General features: G+C 48.1%; 1 protein-coding gene across 2 annotated transcripts in view; it reads left to right on the forward strand.

Annotated features, from left to right (window-relative positions):
• Positions 1-17,518, forward strand: part of GPSM1 (G-protein signaling modulator 1) — a 69,406-nt gene that overhangs the window by 31,057 nt on the left and 20,831 nt on the right. Inside the window, exons 10-11 of one of the 2 annotated variants that reach the window (XM_010570784.1) lie at positions 8,650-8,720; positions 11,607-11,786. In XM_010570784.1, coding sequence (XP_010569086.1) covers positions 8,650-8,720; positions 11,607-11,786 — 251 coding nt within the window. The remainder of the gene's footprint in view (positions 1-8,649; positions 8,721-11,606; positions 11,787-17,518) is intronic. The other variant, XM_010570785.1, reaches the window with a different exon arrangement.

The following is a 17,518-nucleotide window of genomic DNA, read 5'->3' on the forward strand; positions in this document are numbered from 1 at the left end:
GCAGGGTTTTGATGGATGAGGCTGTTGACTGAAGCAGAGTAGCTTTTGGCCAAGTGGAAGGCAGAGCGCAAGGTGGTCTGGTTGCTTTATTGCATGCTAACAGATGCTCAGTGGAACCTTAGCTTCTGAGCTCAGAGAAGTGCTAGCGCGAGTGTTCCCACATGCCTCCCAGTAAGGCACCTGCAGGAAGGTGTCCAAAAAGACCTGAGTCTGTGGTGGTCCTTGCTGTGATGCTTAAGGGAGCAGGGCAGCAAGGACAGCAGTGCTGCTTGCATGGGGGGCTTCTTGGGTGAAGATTTAGGACTTCTAAAGGATGCTTCTTCATTATCCTTATAATGATTTTTTTCTAAACCTGAGTAACTTCTGCTGTTACAGCTGTTAAATCATTCCAGCAGCACTGATGGGGGGGATGAACCTCTGAGTCATTTGGATTTAAACCAAGTAATTTAGCACTCAGTTCAGACTGCACCAGTATTGGCTTTATGAAGTTTTAAAATATTCTTCTCAAAGCGTTAAGAAGTATTTAATGTTCTTTCATCTTGCTCTGTACACGAGCCTCCTTCCCAGCATCAATGTAAAGTACAGCAAGACTTTCAGCTCACAGCAGAGGAAATGCTCCAGGACTGGAGGAGAAGATATCGTGCTAATGAAACTCAGGTGCTTGTTTTATCTTGATGCCAGGGGAAATTGCAAGTGCTGGAAAGGAGGATGAGGAAGAGGCCAGTTCTCGAAGCCTGTGGCAGAGAAGGTACAACGTGGCTTTTGGCAAAGCCGTCTATTAAGTCAAGGGCTCTCTTGTTGTGGGGAGAGCTAACTTTCTGGAAATCGTTTGTTCCTTACACAAACTCCTGCTCTGAGCTGGGAAGCCTGAAGTTCCCTTTGGCTGCTGTTCCAGGCTCCTGCAGCCATCCCAGCTCTGGTGTGTGCTGTCTGGTTCCCGAATGCACTTTCCACAGAGAGTTGCCTTTGGTAGCCAACGTGTAGGAAATGCCTATGGATATGATGATCTTCTGTCTAACAGTACGGTGTTACTATTAGGGACAAGATGCCTCTGCTTAATGGTTTTTCTTGCAGCACAGAGCAAGAAAGGGACCAAGAAGAAGCGAGTTCTCTCTCTCGCCCAGCTAGAATTACTTTTTAATCTTTTAAAGGTTTTGGATGGATGACCGTGGTCTGCTTTGGCACTTCACTGAGCAAGGCAAGGCCAGAACCTCAGCATGAGTCACCGTTATCTCTTGACTGACCTCAGGAACCATACTCCTTCACTCAGCAGTAAGGCTGGCCCCTAGCCTGGCAGGGGCAAGCACTCAGACAACAGACCAACAGACCTTTGCTTAGCAAAGAGACCTGGCAGCTTGTAGAGGCAGAGCTCATGAATTCAAAGTCCAGTGTGGCCAGCCATGTCCCAGTAGCTGGAAAGTGCCTGGCTGCTGCAAGGTGCTGACTGATTCACAACAGCATCCAGGAGGAGGGATCAAGTACGTTGCCCTTCTTTTTAGAGGATTTTACTGTGAGTGTTTGATCGCTGCAAGGCTCTGACATGTGTGTTGCTCTTTCCCTTGCCCTCCCTGAGTCAGTGTTTAGGACTCAGCTGCTGTAATTGGGCTTGTCTAGCTGCTGGAGATGTTGCCTGTGTTAATCACTGTGTGTCACTTTCTAGCTCAAACTGAGTTTCTTTTTGATCTTGTTCAACACAAGCTGATAATGGAAGATGGGAGGTCATGAGGCTCTGCTATATACTGGCAGAGAAAATCCTGTGCTTAGAAGAAAGCCAGGTGTTCCTGCCAAGCCTTTCATGGCTGTTCTTAAATTAGCCCTGAGGTTACGTGCCTCCTCCCAGCTTGCTCCACCCAGTTCAGTTTATCTCCCAGAAAATCCTCCTGTCCCCACAACTGTTAACCTCCCCCAGGCAATGGTCTGCTTAATAGATTATGGTTATGTAGGCCTTCGCTAACATTGCTCCAAGCTTCCGTAAGCTCCAAGGCTTGTATTTGACTATCTGTTAGGTGTTGCATGACTGGGTGCTCTGCCTTTTCTAGATCCTGCAAATACACACCAAAATACTTCATTGTTTGGCCTGAATTGCCAGCACTTTATTTGCAAATAAGCCCTATTCCAGTCTTGCTCAGTTAGAGAAAAGCTCATGCTTGTTGCATGTATGGGGGAAAACTGGAATCAAAGATGTGCCCGACATCATGGCAATTAGTAACAGTTTGTAAGGCTACAAGGTGTAAGATCACCTTGAGCTCAAAGATTGCAGCTTTCCTGAGCTACATTGGTTTTGCCCCCACTGGGGGAATAATTCCCTTGTGCCATCTCTTATCTCCAAGGAGGACTTTTGCTCCAAGCCTTACCTCTTCCATGTGAATGTGAAGGTTCTTCTGGTATGTGGTCCAGAGTGTCTCCTTATTCCCTCTTCCCATCTCAGAAGCCTCTGTGCTAGCTGCTCACCCTGAATGCAGTCAGCCAAATGTTGAGGGGCTCCTGGGTGCCATGTAAATGTGCAATAATGCTGTTATTTTCAGCCAGTTGTTCAGCTGTCAGACTGGATTCTGGAGGATGCAAAACTCGTGTGACACATACGCGCAAAGCATTTTCTGCCAAATCAGGCAGACGAGCATCTTGATTCAAAAGTAACTTCTCTTTATTACCGCATGTTGTATACACTTTTTTTTAAAGGAACAGTTTTGCCACTGAGAAAAAACCTGCAAAATTGTTATTCTGGAGAAGGTTTTTGTAGTGCTCAGGATCTGTCTGGAAGGTTGATATTTGCTCAGCTGTGTGCTGTCTGTGTGCCAATGAATACAGCATATCAGAGCAAACATGCTGAAGCCTGATCTTCCCAGCAGAAGAGTTTCATTCCTGTCCTTTTGGCTCCCAGCTCTGACAATGGAGAGCTGAGGATGGAGGGCTTTGCACTGGGACCAAAGCGTTCTTGAGGAAGTCTGATGTGACACCACATTGAAAACAACATTCCCACAGCTTTCCCTGGCCCTTAATTATGGCTTGACTTTATTACTTTCACATGTACTGTCCTTTCTGTTTTGAGCCATACCTGCTCTTGGCTTTTGTCTAGACCATGCAGCCAGAAAAGCCCTCAAATAACTGATAGGGAGAAAAATGTTGTTTTGCCCATCTTAACTGTGTCATCAGACACAGAAGGGGCCAGAGCTGTCAGGATTCCCCTGGTCCTTTCCTGTCTAAAGGATTGGGGGGTAAGCAGATGGTCCTTCCCATGGATCAACACACAACAGCTTGGTGCCAGCGTTTTATGGTGTAGTCATCATAAATAACTGATATTATTTCCTTTCTCTATTTAGAGAAAAGTATTGTTCGATCCCAGTAACAACTGGGAAAACAAATGCCAGCATTTATCACGCAAGTGCTGGCAATAATAGAGGTCAAGTGGATTTATAGTGCCAGAACCCATTATGTGTTTGAAGACTAATTAAAGTCTTAAATGAGATGCTTGTCCTACCGGAGGCTGCTTTTTTTTTTTTTTTTTTTCTTTTCTTGCTGCTGTGCTTGCCTTTTTTTTTTTTTTCCCCCCTCTGCTCTTTGAAGAGCTTGCTGTAATAATGGAGCATTAGCTTGACAGAGCTTTCCCGATTAGATGTCAGTAGCGTATGATTTGAGATGCTCTGTGAGCATTCAGATTGCTGGACTGTATCTCCACTGTCACTTCTGAGCTTGGTAGGGTTTACAGACCAGTCTTCCACCCCAAACAACTGGCTGGCTGGTCTAATTTAATCATATTGAACAATATTGTAGAGTTGTCTGCTAAAATCAAGGTTCTGAAATGCTGGGTTCTGTACAAATGTGGGGAGGCAATGTCCTGGACTGGAAGAACTCACCCAAAAGACAAGTCAGTATCTCAATTAATACAGGTCCAGAGAGAAATGACCTTTTCATGAAAATACGGCAAGTGCTTATGCCAAGATTTGTTGTGTTCTTTGGGGTGCAAAGCTTGTGTTCTGTGGGATAACTGCTGCCGCTGAGCTGTGCGCGCTGCTCAGCTGGGAGCGCTGGCGGCGGGAGGGGTTGGGTGATGTTGGCCGTACAACCTTTCCCTGTTGGTCTTCTGTGGAGTCCACTGTCAGGTTTAATTCTGCTTCATCTGGTACAGCTACCCCAGAGGGATACAGCGTGTTCCTGGCCTGCAAATAGAACTGTCGCTCGATCTGCATCGGGGGGGGGGGGGGGTTGTTCCGTCTCAAACAGGGATGGAGTAGGCAGCTCTCCAAGCTGCTGGAGATGGGGGAGAGCCTAGGAGTTATCAAAGCACATGTCAACTTGATGAGAGCTCCTGGCAGGGCTCCCTGAGTCGCTGCTACACATGTTCTGCTCGATCTTGTCAACTCTGAAATCTCAGGAGCGCCAGTCGGATATGGAGACTGTCCATAGAGGAACAAAACTCTGCCCACACTGTCTACCCAGCCTTGCCCTACTGCAGAATTACATGGGGTGACCCCATCACCATCCTAAGATAAAACACTTCCTTGTGTTTTCAGTGGCTACAGCTCACTTTGTAGCAAGGTACTGCTAGAGAATTTTTGCTACATGAGCATTTCTCTTCTAATTGCACCTTGAAATCTGAGGACTTGCCTGTTCAAGGGCCTCCCCATGGCACAGAAAGAGAGTCCTTCTGGGCAGTACGGAGCTGGTGAACAGATACCAAAGGGATAGGAGAAGAATGGGGGGAAAGATGCTGTGCTTGCTGCGTGCACCATGTTAGCACTGGTGTTTAGCCTCTCTCTCAGATGTGCAGAGGCCAGTGTTGCTCTATGCTGATCAGCTTAAAAAGCCCAAGGAAAGTAGGGAGCATGCACTACCAAACTTCTGGCTGTGAAGAAGAGACTGTAGATAAAGGTTCCTGCATCCATGTCATCACAGGTAGCACAAGGATGTGCAGAGGGGCCATCCCCATCTCTGCAGGGTGGAGATGCAAGACAGAGAAAAAAGATGGCTATCTGATGTGGATATGTTGGGTTAGTGTCCCAAAGACAGAAGAACAGGGAGTATTTGTGAGATGGGGGGATGTGAGGGAGCTATAGGAAGAAAGGATGTCTCATATGCATACGGGCAAGAACACAAGCATCTCCCTCTTCTCTGTTGCAGTAAAATTCCCCTCCCTGGAGTCCATTGCTCTCTTCCAGGGAGGGAGGTGACTTGCTTCATCGAGTTTTAAAATACAGGAATGTGAAAACCGTTAAACTCTCCTCAGGAACAAAATTGCAAAAGCAAAAAGTTAAACCTCGCCCTCCCCCCCCCAAAAAAAACCCCAAAGCCCAAACAAAACCAAAACTCCTTGGTTCATGGTGGCGTTGAGATCATGGGCGGGGGGGGGGGAAGAGATTTTTGAAAAAAAATATTTAAAAAAGAAACAACAACCCCGAGCCTGAGCACTGAAAAGAACAACATCCGAGGAGCTCCAGGAAAACAAGGCATGAATTCAGCTAGTCAGTAGCATTGCTCAGCTGATGTTCACAAGAAGGTTTCAACTTGCTCTATTAGAGACCTCAGTAAACCTTAAAGACAGAGAGAGCATTTAGAAATGCCCCTGAGGTTTTCCGTTACTCTGCAGCAGGCTTGGTAAACATGCCAATAAATACTGGAGAGAGAGGAAAAAACCTTCCAGAGCAACAGACCCACGTTTTCAGCTGGTCAATCTTTTGCATCCACGGCTGCTGCTGCTGTTGATCGGCACTGGGGAGAAAGAGGCAGAGTTGAACTTTTGCTGAGTATTAGGCAGTGCTGCAGGTATTTCTGGGAAAAATAACTTGGAGGAGGCTGAAAGTTACATCTGGAGCCATCTGAGGGAATGTCCTGGTCAGAGACGGAAAGTTAATGGGACTCCTTTTGTCGTGGGGTGCCTGTGAGTATGGAAATCTCTCTGCTCTCCTGGAAGATGGGTATGCTGCAGGCTACCGAGCCTGCAGAGTAAAGGGGAGAAGCTCCCATATGTGTGGTGGGAATTGCTGCCTGTGTCGATCCAGTTTATGATAGCCCTGACTGATAGGTATCCTCTTAATTCTGCTAGCTGCTTGTTTTAATGGCACTGCTTGCTCCACCTGCGGGACAGCTCGTGGTGTGTGGGGATGGCAGAACCATGGGCTTTTGTGAGACCAGCATTTGACCCCGGTGCTGGTTGTGTTTTCTTCTGGAAGAAAATAGCTGAGTTCGATGGCTCTGAAGTTGAGTTTTTAACTCCTGACTTCTCTTAGTTTAACTGAATGTGAAATCCACATAGTAATAGAGGAACACCAGCATCAAAACAACTGAAAAAGACAAATTCTTCTGCGTGCCCTAATTGCTGAGGTAGTCTCAGCTGACTACGTATATTAAATTAACAAAGGGGAAGGCAGGTTTTCTCAGGTCAGAGATTAATGGTTTCTGGCCAGCAGTTTAATGCTATTGCAAATGTACAAAAGCACCTGAGGATGGAGGTGTATAATTAACGACTCTTTAGACTGTTGGAAATGATGTGTGTTTATCTAATCAGACACACTTTCCTCCTTTCTTGCTTTCCTGGAAGTGGCCGTTAAAAGCTGCTGTGACACACGCTCACTTCCAGATGCTGGCCTCACCTCTCGGGCATTGCTTTGAAACCCAAACATACCATCTGATTAAGTGTTTGTAGGTGGCTTTTATTCCAGACCCACCTCACTGCTCCACAAATAAGACTATAGGTTATTCCAAGGGAAGCCGAGAGCCATGTCCAGAATGTCATTGTGCGTAACCGGGAGCCACCGGGCACAACCCGCCGCTGCCTTCCCCTCGCTGAGCTCCTGCCTGACCGATGTGGCAACAGCCAAAAGCCCTTTTGCTTGTCTGGCAGCATGGGAGGAGACCTGGGGCCAGCGGCAGCCTCCCTGCTGCTGCACAGCCATCTCCTCCGTGCTGATGCCCACGAGTTGCTGGTGGGAGCGTGGTTGCTCTCTGCGTATTTACATCAGTATCTGTTCTGCACGTATTCACAAAGCCTGATGTCAGCCCCTTCTGAACTTACAAGCCTAGTAATGAGGTCATCTTAAAACGAAGCTGGTGCTAGTGTGCTTTTTGGAGTAGAGAGACAGAAACATGCAGAAATATTTTGCTGATTTGAGCTTTTATGGCTGCAAGAAGTAAATCACTTTAGGGTAGTGAGGGGCAGTGAAATTAGCTTTAGGTCATTTATAAGTAAGATGTGACGTATGTGTGTGACCCTTAGCAAAGTCCCAGCTGATCTGAGCTTGTCTTATATCTTATGAATCTAAGCGAGGCTGAACTTTTCCAAGCAGCGGTATCTCTGGAGTTGGTGCGGTTTAGATACAACTGTGGTCGCATTTGGAGCCCTGGCTGAGCTGGATGTGTGTTAGTGTGGGAATCCCTGCTACCTGGTGGCTTTTTCCATTTAATCACCATCTTCTGCTTGTAGTCAGTCTTGAATTGGTTATGAATTTTGTGCCTTCTCTCTCATTAAGTTTGTCCAGTGAGCAGCTCAGTGGCTGGCACCCTGGGTTCGAACAGGGACCATGGGGACTACCGTAACATAAGCAATGGTGCTGTGAAGTGGTGGTGGGAAACTGGGGAATCTTTAGGTTTGGTAAGGTTGCTGTTGCAGGAACCACACAAAGCTCAGTGGTTTCCGTTCTCAGGGCTCAGCATGGGGATGGGTTTCGATTCACATGCATTCATTCACCCTCCCCCAGGATTTCCCCTGAAGCTTGGAAGTTGTCATAGGACATTGAGTCCGAAGTTTTCATTTCTGCCCTGTTTGGTGGTGTTGGGATGGGATGTCACGTGGTGATCAGCTAAACTGAACCTTCAGGAAAGATCAGGGACAGGGAGCAGGAGGGTGAAAGGGCTGAAGTTTTCCCAGATGTGATGAAGGCATCCCAAGGCCATTTTGTAAATCCTGGCTGTGTAAGTGAGCAAGGCATTAGCAGCTGGGAGCAGGTTGGAGGGAGATGTGGAGGTAAAGAGAGTCTGGAAAGCAGGAGTCGGAGCTGAACTGTGCTTCACCCCCTCTGTTATTGCTGGAATACTACGTTAAAATGAACTTTATGAAATCTCGAATAAACATGAATGCTGCCAAATTTTGATTTCTCTGTCAGGTTCAGGGCAAGGTTTTGCTCCACTTAAGGCTGGGCCTATAATAGTTGGAAAATATTTGTTCCTTCAGTTAGTTTTCTCATCCTTGTGACTGTAGGGAAAAGCTCAAAGCTGCGTCCCAGATACATTCTTTAAGTTAAAAACATGAAGATAAAGCAACAAATCCACAGATGTATTAAACTATATTTTTGTTATGATTTTTCTCAATGCCAGTCCCATGACTTGTGGTTTAGAGTGACGTTTGTAACTCCTGAATTCCAGAGACCTCAGTTGAGATCAGGGTCGTAGTCCGACCTGGCTACTTGTTCAATAGCAAAAGCTTCATGCAGCCCTAGCTGTTGCTGACTGTGGTGCAATAATGTTTTGAAAAAGACCCAAAACAATAGAGAAAAAAACACATTTGAATCTCAAGGACGGCACAGCTGCAACATCCCGTCCTTTTGACTTTGTAGTTAACAGGAGCAGGGGGTCTGCCATGGTTTGAATTTTATCTGTGTGACATTAGTGCTGTCGGTAAGTGACACCCTCCTGATGCGAGAGTGCGTTGTTTTGCAGGAGCCAGGCCAAAGAGACTCCAAAGGAACAGCATGGACAGCTTAGACCTCCTGAAGTTCCCTTCTGAAAAGGTAAGCAAAGGTGTCTGGCCTTGAAGATTAAGTATCAGTAGGAACCTGTAATGGCTTGTTGACTGGCTTCATTTGCAGGGAAGTATGCAATTAGCAGATATCATTGGAGTCAATGGGATTAACCAAAGAGGGTTTCTGGAGAGCTTGGAGGAGAGGAACAGCTGGTCTAACTAAAAAGGCACTTAACAACTGAAAGCTGAAAAAGCCACTTCTATGCTTTTTTGAAAAAAACAGCCCTTTATTGAGAGGATAATCGTTAGCATTTTAGCCCCTTTAGTGGCTGGTGGCAAATCTCAGTGCCTTATTAGCCCAGCGGAGAGCTGCATTCAGCACAAGCAGGGAAGGAGAGGTCAGAAGCAGGAGATGGTGCGTTGCAGGAGGCAGAGGGTATTTATTGTTCCAAGGGGCTCTAGGGACTGCCTCTGCTCTGGTTCGCTGCTGGAAATGTCACATCCGAGCAGATCAGCGTTTTCTTAGTCTCCCCAGGGCAAAGGCTGTTTCTACAGTCAGCTGGGAGGCACTGAACCTTTCCACCTACGGGGATCATTTAAGTTTCTGAGAAAATCCTGCACAGGATCGCTGGGTCTGCCCAGCGGCAGGCACTGGTGCTGCCATGGGGCTCTTGCAAGAGTGTTTTGGATGCAATTCCCCTTCCTCTCCCCTCCTGCGGCTCCTAGGGAGAGCTGATTACAGTCATGGGAGAAGGTTGTTTGCGTCAAGCTTGCTATGGTGAGGGTGATAAGATTGTAAAGAATAAATCAGTGGAGTGAACTGTGATGTCTCCAGAACCCTCTCATTATTGTCTCACCCTCTCTGCCCTTTTTTTCTGCCAGAGATAGCCTTCAAAGTCAGCAGGGACCCCTGTTACTGCACAGGCCAGGAACTCTTGTCCAATGCCTCTGCACGGAGCTGTGTGTCTGGGCAGAGTCTGTCTGTCAGGATGCACCCGCGTCAGCTCTGAATGCCCCAGCAGACAGCGGGAACACTGCTTCCCTGATCGTCCTGCTCTCTCCAGCCTGTGCCTTATTCCTTGTTTTGAGCTTCTCTGGTTTTAGCTCCCAGCCATTGGTTCTTGTTTATTCTTCTCTCTACCAGACTAAAAATCTCTTTATTGCATGCTGGTTTTTACCCTGAAGGTACTTACGTGCCATAATTGAGTCATCTATTCTTTTTGTCATGAACTAAACAGTTTGAGGCCTCTAACTAAGGCAGTAAGGCATTGGAAGGCAGTTTCTTTCCAGTTCTGAAATCTACTTTTGTGGCAGCCTTTCAAAATGTGGACACTGGCCTGGCTGCAGTTGGTCCCATCAATAGCAGCTAGGGAAATGAATCTCTTCTTACTTGTTCTCCCTGTTCCTGTTTCCATTGCAAGGAATGGAAAAGTAATTTTGGCTACAGCCTCCCACTGTGCTGTTGGTGTGCTGTGAATTCAGATCCTGTTCAGTGTTCTTGGCTTTCTGGTGTATGTGCCCTAAAATCCCAACCTTGTGGGCCCGTGGGTCATGTCCTGAGCTGTGCTTGAGCTTCTTTCACCTGCATGTAGTTGCTGCAGTGAGGACACCCTGGGGAGTCCCCTCAGTGCTTTGTGTGTGATAAAAAGGGTGGTTTGCAGCCCAGAAACACTGAAGCCCAAAGCATCAAGCAGGTTTAGGCACTCTGTTCCCACCAGTAACATGTAAGGTGCCTGGTGCCTTTAATAAGTGTCTTTGGAGCTAAACACGGAATACTCCTGCTGATGCTTCTGTACAAGGGCCTCATCTGCATGACAGCAGTAATGAGGCTGTTGTGATAATACAGGCAGGGCTATTAACCCAAGTCTTCTGACAGAGAACAGATAGAGTTGTGTGTGTTTTGGGGTGAGAAAGGAGGAGCCAGGCGCAAGGCAGGGCCTGGAAAAGCAAAGAGAGGAGCTGCAGTGAGAAGGGACAAAAACTAGAATTCAGGAGATGTGTGATCTCTGTCACCTCATTTTCCCCATGCATTACATGGGGGTGATAATCCTATATTTTGCATGGCTATGGGAGCACTGAGCACAAGCCTTTAAGAGAGCAAAGGAAGACAGCAGTGAGAGAACAGGGGACTGCTTGTAACCATCTGCTGTAGTTAGTCATGTTACCCTGGGGTCCCCACGTGCTTCTGGTAGCATGAGGGTTGGCAAAAGAGCTGAATGGGACTCCAACCATTCATGTTGATCTGCCTTTTAGGAAACTGTTGGGTAAGGGCTCCTCTTCTTCATTAAGTCAGTGGGAGGCACTGAGGCAGGCAATGCTCCATGTGTGCTGGGAACCAAATCCTAGAGATGGGAGATGCTGTGGAGCATCTAGTGTAGCCATGTTCCTTGGAGCATGGCCAGGTTATCCATGGTTCAGTGTGGGCTCGCAGCATGGTTGGGTCCTGGGAGGAAGTGAAGATGCAGCAAGTGGAGGGGCTTGTGCCAAGAGTTTGATATTCTGGGCAAGATAAGCTTGCTACTCTGGAAGAGGCTTTTATGAGTGCAGTTGCCAGAAATCACCAGCAGCACTGACTGCTTCTGGACCTTTCATCCATCATTCCCTATGCCTGTAAATAAACCAGCCATGCCTCTACCTCCATACCTGGATTTTTTAAGAGGATGCTACTTTCCCCTGACTTCTCCCTGTGGATAAGTTGACTACTCTGTGTTGTTGGGGTCATGCTTCTTCTCCACTCATTAAAATCACCCGCTGTGGAGATAGGCAAAATGTCCTCATTCAGCCCTGCACATCATGAGTGGCAAATCACACCGTCTAAACTCCATGTTAACTTCTTGCTTCTGTGTGTCTCCTGTTCTGTGGATACTTGCCAACAGATCTCCACATAAACCTGAGACAAGCAATTTGTGCAATGACTATTTCTTGTTTTCCCAAGGACCAGAATGGGGACAGCCACCACATGGGAGACCTGAAGATCTCTGGAAAAGAGTTCTTGTCATTACCTGCAAGGTCAAAGAAATACCGGGAGCACCAATCCAGTTCAGAGAGAAAGTCCCAGGGGTCAAGTACATCGCCACTGGATACCAGTGAAGTCCGAGTCCAGGTGTCACAGTCGGTAGGAAGATGGTTTTTTTTTCCTCCAGTGCTGATCTGGGAGTTTCTTATAGCGTGTTCATTCTTACTTCATTTCTAACCTGATATGGGTGGCAGTGTGGCCTGTTGGCTGGAAAACAGAGCCTGCATATAGCTTTACTGTTGACTGTTTGGGCAACTGTAGGCAAAAAGGCATTTTGCCTTTTTGAGCCTTGGCTTCACTGTCCATTAAGCAGAACAACGGTACCAACCTCCAACATGAACTGGTTTATGAGAGCTTGGTATTTAGTGGTGGTATTGGTAACCTTCTCTTGAAGGATGAGATTTTAGACCTGAACTTTCCTGCATTTGGGACTGTCAGGATGTGATGCCTTGAATTCCAGAAGAACACAGCTGTTTGGAGACCTCGCTGTGTGGACGCTGATCAAGTCAGGCTTGTTGGGGTTCATGAAGAGTGGGCTTGTTGCCTTCAAGCAACACAGTTCTTTTCAGGTTTTTGATGAGCACCTAAAAATGCTAGTTGCCTTTGCCAAATCTGGGACCTTAGTTATTGTTCCCTCTCATCTCCTGATCACATTGATGGTCTCCAGAGTGATGATGTGATTCATCAATCATTAGGCAGAGATAATAGAAAATCATGTTCTAGGAACTTCTCTTTGGAAGCAAGTTAGGTGGAGCATGCTTCCTAAAGAGCAGAAGCTGGCAAGAGGAGCTGACCCTGATGTCAGTGATTTATGGGTTACTGGCATGCAGCAAGTCCTGTGTTGGGTGTTGGAAGAGCTCTGGCTCTGCCTGTGCTTGGATCCCCAGAAGGCGGTGGGGATCCGTGTCCTGGAAAGGTCTCCACGTGCCTTTTTGATGTCTTTAGCATGAACAATTGAGCTGTTTGTTAGGCTGTTATCTTCCAGTTGTGTTGATGTTTATGTTGCGGCACATGGCAAATACTATGTACTGGGGAGGTTTCCTGCAGCTGTGTTGGTTTTGTTCTCAGTGCTGGAGACAGGGATCACACCCACAAATGATGGCATGTTTCTGGATCATGGGAGGGGGCTTGGAGATGTTTGAACTTGGTGACCTCAAGTGAGAAGCCCCAAGTCCTCAGCTTGTTGTTGCCAAGAGATATGGAGCATGATAGGAAAGATTTAATGATCGCATGGGTGCTTGAAAGTATTTAAGCTCTTACTTTATACTGAGACTGTAACACACTATCACAGTCCTGTGATCACGCAGTGATTCCAGATGGAATAAATCCAAGCCAGGAAAGATAGGCCTATTTTTTCTTGGCATTTAAGAAAAGCAAAATAAAATATTTTCATGCGGGGTAAGAAAGGGTCTGAGCTGCAGAGCTTGGGATGAAGCTTGTCTGTAGAGTGGGGATGCTTGAAAGTGTTTCTAGCACAGAGTCCTTTGTTCCGTGTCTGCAGATCACGGGGAGAACATATCCTGCTCTACCTGTGTGCATGTGCGTACATACACATCCCTTTTTGACCACAGACATTCCTGATTTTCAGTTCTCTGACCACCGGAGACAGGATCTTTACACCAGCTGGGCTTTTTTTAGACTTCTCTGAGCTCATTCTTCATTCCCAACAGTGCTCGTGGAAATGGTCTAATAGGAAAAGCATTTCCTACTGCTCACCGGTGCAAACATGATCATTAGAAAGAAAACAAAGCTCATCTGAGCCAGAAAGGAGACAGCAGCACAGGGGCATCCGAGGCAATACAAAGGCAGAAAAAAACCCACTTCTGCCAGAAACAGTCTTGTATTTTTAACTCAGACGTTCAGCCAGAAACCAAACAAAAGTCATTCTCCATCAAGAGCAAGGCAAAAAGCATTCCTTAGCAGTGTAGTTGTGAGTACATAAGCTGTGTCTAAGAAAAGGCCCCATGGGACATTGCCAACTACCAGTGACCTTGTGACAGCACACACGGGGTTTTGGTGAATGTCCATGAAAGAACGAGTGTAGACATACACTCTCCAGTCGCAGGAGGTGCCTTTCAGACCCCTGGGGTACGTGCTGGTTCCTGACTCTGATGGAAGTGTGTGAGCAGGCGAGGGACACGCTGGTCCTCCCACCCTTCAGGGGATGGGGGACCACACAGCAGGGATGCAAAGGCCAGGGTTTGCTCTTGTAGAGTGGTGGTTCTCTGCCTGACTGCTGCCATCATCTTCTTTCACCAGTTTTTCTCCCAAGGCATCTTCCCTGTGTGCCCTGACTTTGCAGTGTGTGTGTGTGTGTGTTAGCTCCCTGTCTGCTCTGGATTTGTGAGCTGAGCCCCAAGAGTCCATTTTTAGTTCAGTTCCCAGGCTTGCCTGGTGCACATGGTAGTGAAACAACATAGAGTGAATTCAAGAGGACGTGCAGAGCAGCAGTATATGGGGAAAAAAGGGTATCTTCCTCCTTACAGACACTAAACGTGTCCCGTTTTATCCCGGAAGAGAATAGGTCAATGCACTCAACAGTGCTCGTGGCTGGAGGAGAAGGTGACTGCCTGTCTTACGTTTTAAAGAATGTCCTTTATTCGGTATCTAATGGACCATAGTCCATATCCCATAAAAATGACAGTGACAAGTGTTTTATTGGGTTTTTCTTCAGACCAGTAGCTATACAGAGTTACGTGGCATGATCGGGGTTGCGGTCTCTGTAGGCAGGTGCTCCAAATGGCAGAGGGGAGTTTGCTTGGCAAAATGCAGGTGGGACACTGAAGCCTCCCAGCATCGCTCTTGGTGGAGCATCCTGCCATCCTTCCTTGCCAAGGAGGCTGGAGCTTCCAACTAGGTTTTGCTGCTGCCTGTGCATCCACAAAGTGAAGGCAGCTGTATTTATATCCCCTTTCCTAAAGTTTTCTGAAACACCCTCAGAAATCCAGGAGCTTCCCAGAAGCCAGAGCTGGAGAGGCTCGGGAGGTATTTGAAATTCTGCCCTGATCCCTGCAGTGCCTGGCGGTGCTGCATGCACGCTGTTTGTCCAGGCATAGGAATAAATGGTCCATCACCCCTGTTGCAGGCAGCAGAGCCTTGCCGGCACATGGCTTACACCAGCTGGTTGTCTTCAGACCGTGTCCCGCCACACATGAAATACCCTCCAGAAAGGCTCTTTTGCCAGAAGAATGTCTCTGCAGTATGTCCTGGTGGACAAGGCTGGGTCACTTCAGGTGAATTTTGTTTTGTGTTGGTGCTCCCAGCTGTCGGTGATGCCAGCCTGACTTTGTAGCATAGGCCAGACCTCAGAATGTTTAAAGTCCATGTCGTCCTGCAGGTACTTGCCAAAAGCGAAGCAACCCGTTGCCTTGTGTTCTGTGTTTGTCCCCATCTGTCAGGGCTACCAGGGCCATGTCAGTCTGTTGTATGGGAGTGTGGGTGGGCTTTTTTGAAAAGCTGTAATTCCCATCCATGTGAGTCTTTTAAAATCAAATGTAGCAAACCCCATCCAAAATGGGAGAGAAGCTTTCCCAGGTCAGGCTGTTCAGGCAAGAATCCCCCCAGATTCCTCATTTTGTGAATGCTCAAAGCAAAAATCCTCTTTAATCCATCAGTAAACAGCAAGTCCTTAATTAGAGGTGAGCTCTAATAGTTGATTTAAGGTGCTTTTATGGGATGCCACAATACTCGCTGTCCCATCAGAAGGCGTGAACTCAGACTGCGCGCTCAGTCCTGCGTGCTGCTCTCCCACGGTCGTTTTGCAGAGGGGAACTGAGGCTGTGCGCAGGGATGCCCAGGAAAAAACTCATCCCAGGCCCCAAGCTGAGTGATGCAATCTCTGGATAAGTCCTGCTGTCAACACAGCTTCTGACCTCCTTCCAAAGGGGCTTTACTGCAGCAGGCAGGTCCCTGGGACAGCGATGTCCTTGTGGGTGCAGCGCCTGAGTCAGAGCTCCCGGGTTCGTTGCCCATCTCTGCCACCAACTGCCTCTTGTTTACCTCCCTCTTCCCCATCTGTGTGATGGGGTAATGCCGCTTCCCTGCCTACCCTGGGGAGGTTACAGAGGCGTGATGATGGCTGTAAAGTTGTTTGAGCTTTGGATGGCAGGAGCTGTGGTGGCGTTATTAGCATTGGTGATGATGATGCTAATTACCGAGCTGCTGGGAAACTCCCCATGGGAGGAGGCGGGAGAGGGGAGGGGAGGCAGGGAAAAGTGAAGGGAGGCGAAGTGAGCTTGGGGATGGAGAGGAGCCTGTCCCTGCTGGCAGCTCTGTCGGGCCCTGGGAGAAGGGCTCAGCCTGTTGGCAAAGCCGTGGGGATGCTGGGATGGATAGGAGAAGCCATGGCCCAGGTGCTGCGTAAGGTAGGAGAGCGTGCCAGGGCCCACAGCAGGTCCCTCCGTGCGGCTTAGACCTTCCTGCCATTGCTGTGGAAGATGCTGGTGTTGCAGACGATGGAGAGCTCGCGCAGGAGGGTTGCATCGCTGGCGGGGCAGACACGGGCTTCCTTACCCCTCCCGTGGCCCCGTGAAGTCGGGGAATTTCCCTGCCATGGCTTGTGGTCGCTGGGAGGAGAGAGACCAGCACTGCCTGGGTCTGGGGGACGGGCAAGGGCAGGGTCTTCTTCACCTTTGAGGTCAGGTCTGGAGCTCCTGTGGGAATACTCAGGGCTGTGAGTGCCTGGTTCTCCACAGGCAAAGGTGGGTTTGGTCTGGGAGAAGCTGGTGAGGGTGAGATGCGTTTGGTCACGGTTTCTCTGTTGAAGCAGAGCTCTGAGGACTAGTAGCCACATTAGAGCTTGGTCCCTGTGCCTGCAGTTGCAGGCGGCCAGATCCATGCGCTCCCTGGGACACGTGCATGGCACACCTTCTGCGTCTCCTCTTTTAAAAGTAATATCAAAGCAGGAGGTCTTGTACCACGTGAAGCTTGCAGACATCAAAGGCTAGCTCATAAATTTAGCCCCTCTGCTCTGCTGGGGAGAAGGTCATAATGCTCCAGCTCTTGATTGGCTTGGTAACAGCTGCGTTTTAGAGGGTTACTAGAAGGACGAGATTTTTCTAACACTTCAGAAATATCAGAGGTTGTGTGTCCCTCACCCCCCTCTCTGAGAGAGCAACCACTGGAAAAAGGAGAGGGTCTATGGAAGAAAGGGGCTGTGTATTCCTGAAAAGACTGCCTGGGGAGGGGCTGGGGACCTGCCCCAATTCTGGGCCTTGCGTTGAAGGTCAGTACTGAGCTAAAGTCTCTGAGGTCAATGGGACTGTGCACGTGCCAGGGCTAAAGCACTTCATTGGGTCAAGGTCCAACGGCTGGAGCAAAAACCATGGAGAGAGGTAAGGATCAAACCTAATCCTCTCCCCTCCTTGGGGATCCGTGCTCTAGAAATGGTCCTGTCCATCTGGACTCTTCTCTTCCCAGGGGAGTACATCAGCTCAAGGGAGCAATTCCTTGCTCTTCAAATCTGTCCTCCACCCTGTCCTCAGCAAAGAGCATTTATAGTCAAGAGAAAGAGGAGCTGCACTTGATTGCAGTGACGACTTGCAGAGATGGGTTGCTGATGTATTTAGACACTGAACAATTTGCAAGCATACTGCATCACCAAACGTTGCCTAGGCCAAATGTTTTTATAAGACCTTTTTTATGATTACAGTGAGAAGCAACCATAAAAGAAGGGAAAATTTTGTAGATCATACCGCCCCCCCCCACCCCAAAGGCAGGTTGCCAGAGCTCTTTTGATGGTTTCTCTCTCATGATTTACTAGGGGATTGTCAGGTTGCAGGAGCGATGCACAGAGCAGATGCTCGTGGTTGACCCTCTGCCTGGCCTGCAAG

The sequence above is a fragment of the Haliaeetus leucocephalus genome, unplaced genomic scaffold (assembly GCF_000737465.1).
Source record: "Haliaeetus leucocephalus isolate CR32 unplaced genomic scaffold, Haliaeetus_leucocephalus-4.0 Scaffold306, whole genome shotgun sequence".
Classification (NCBI taxonomy): domain Eukaryota; kingdom Metazoa; phylum Chordata; class Aves; order Accipitriformes; family Accipitridae; genus Haliaeetus; species Haliaeetus leucocephalus.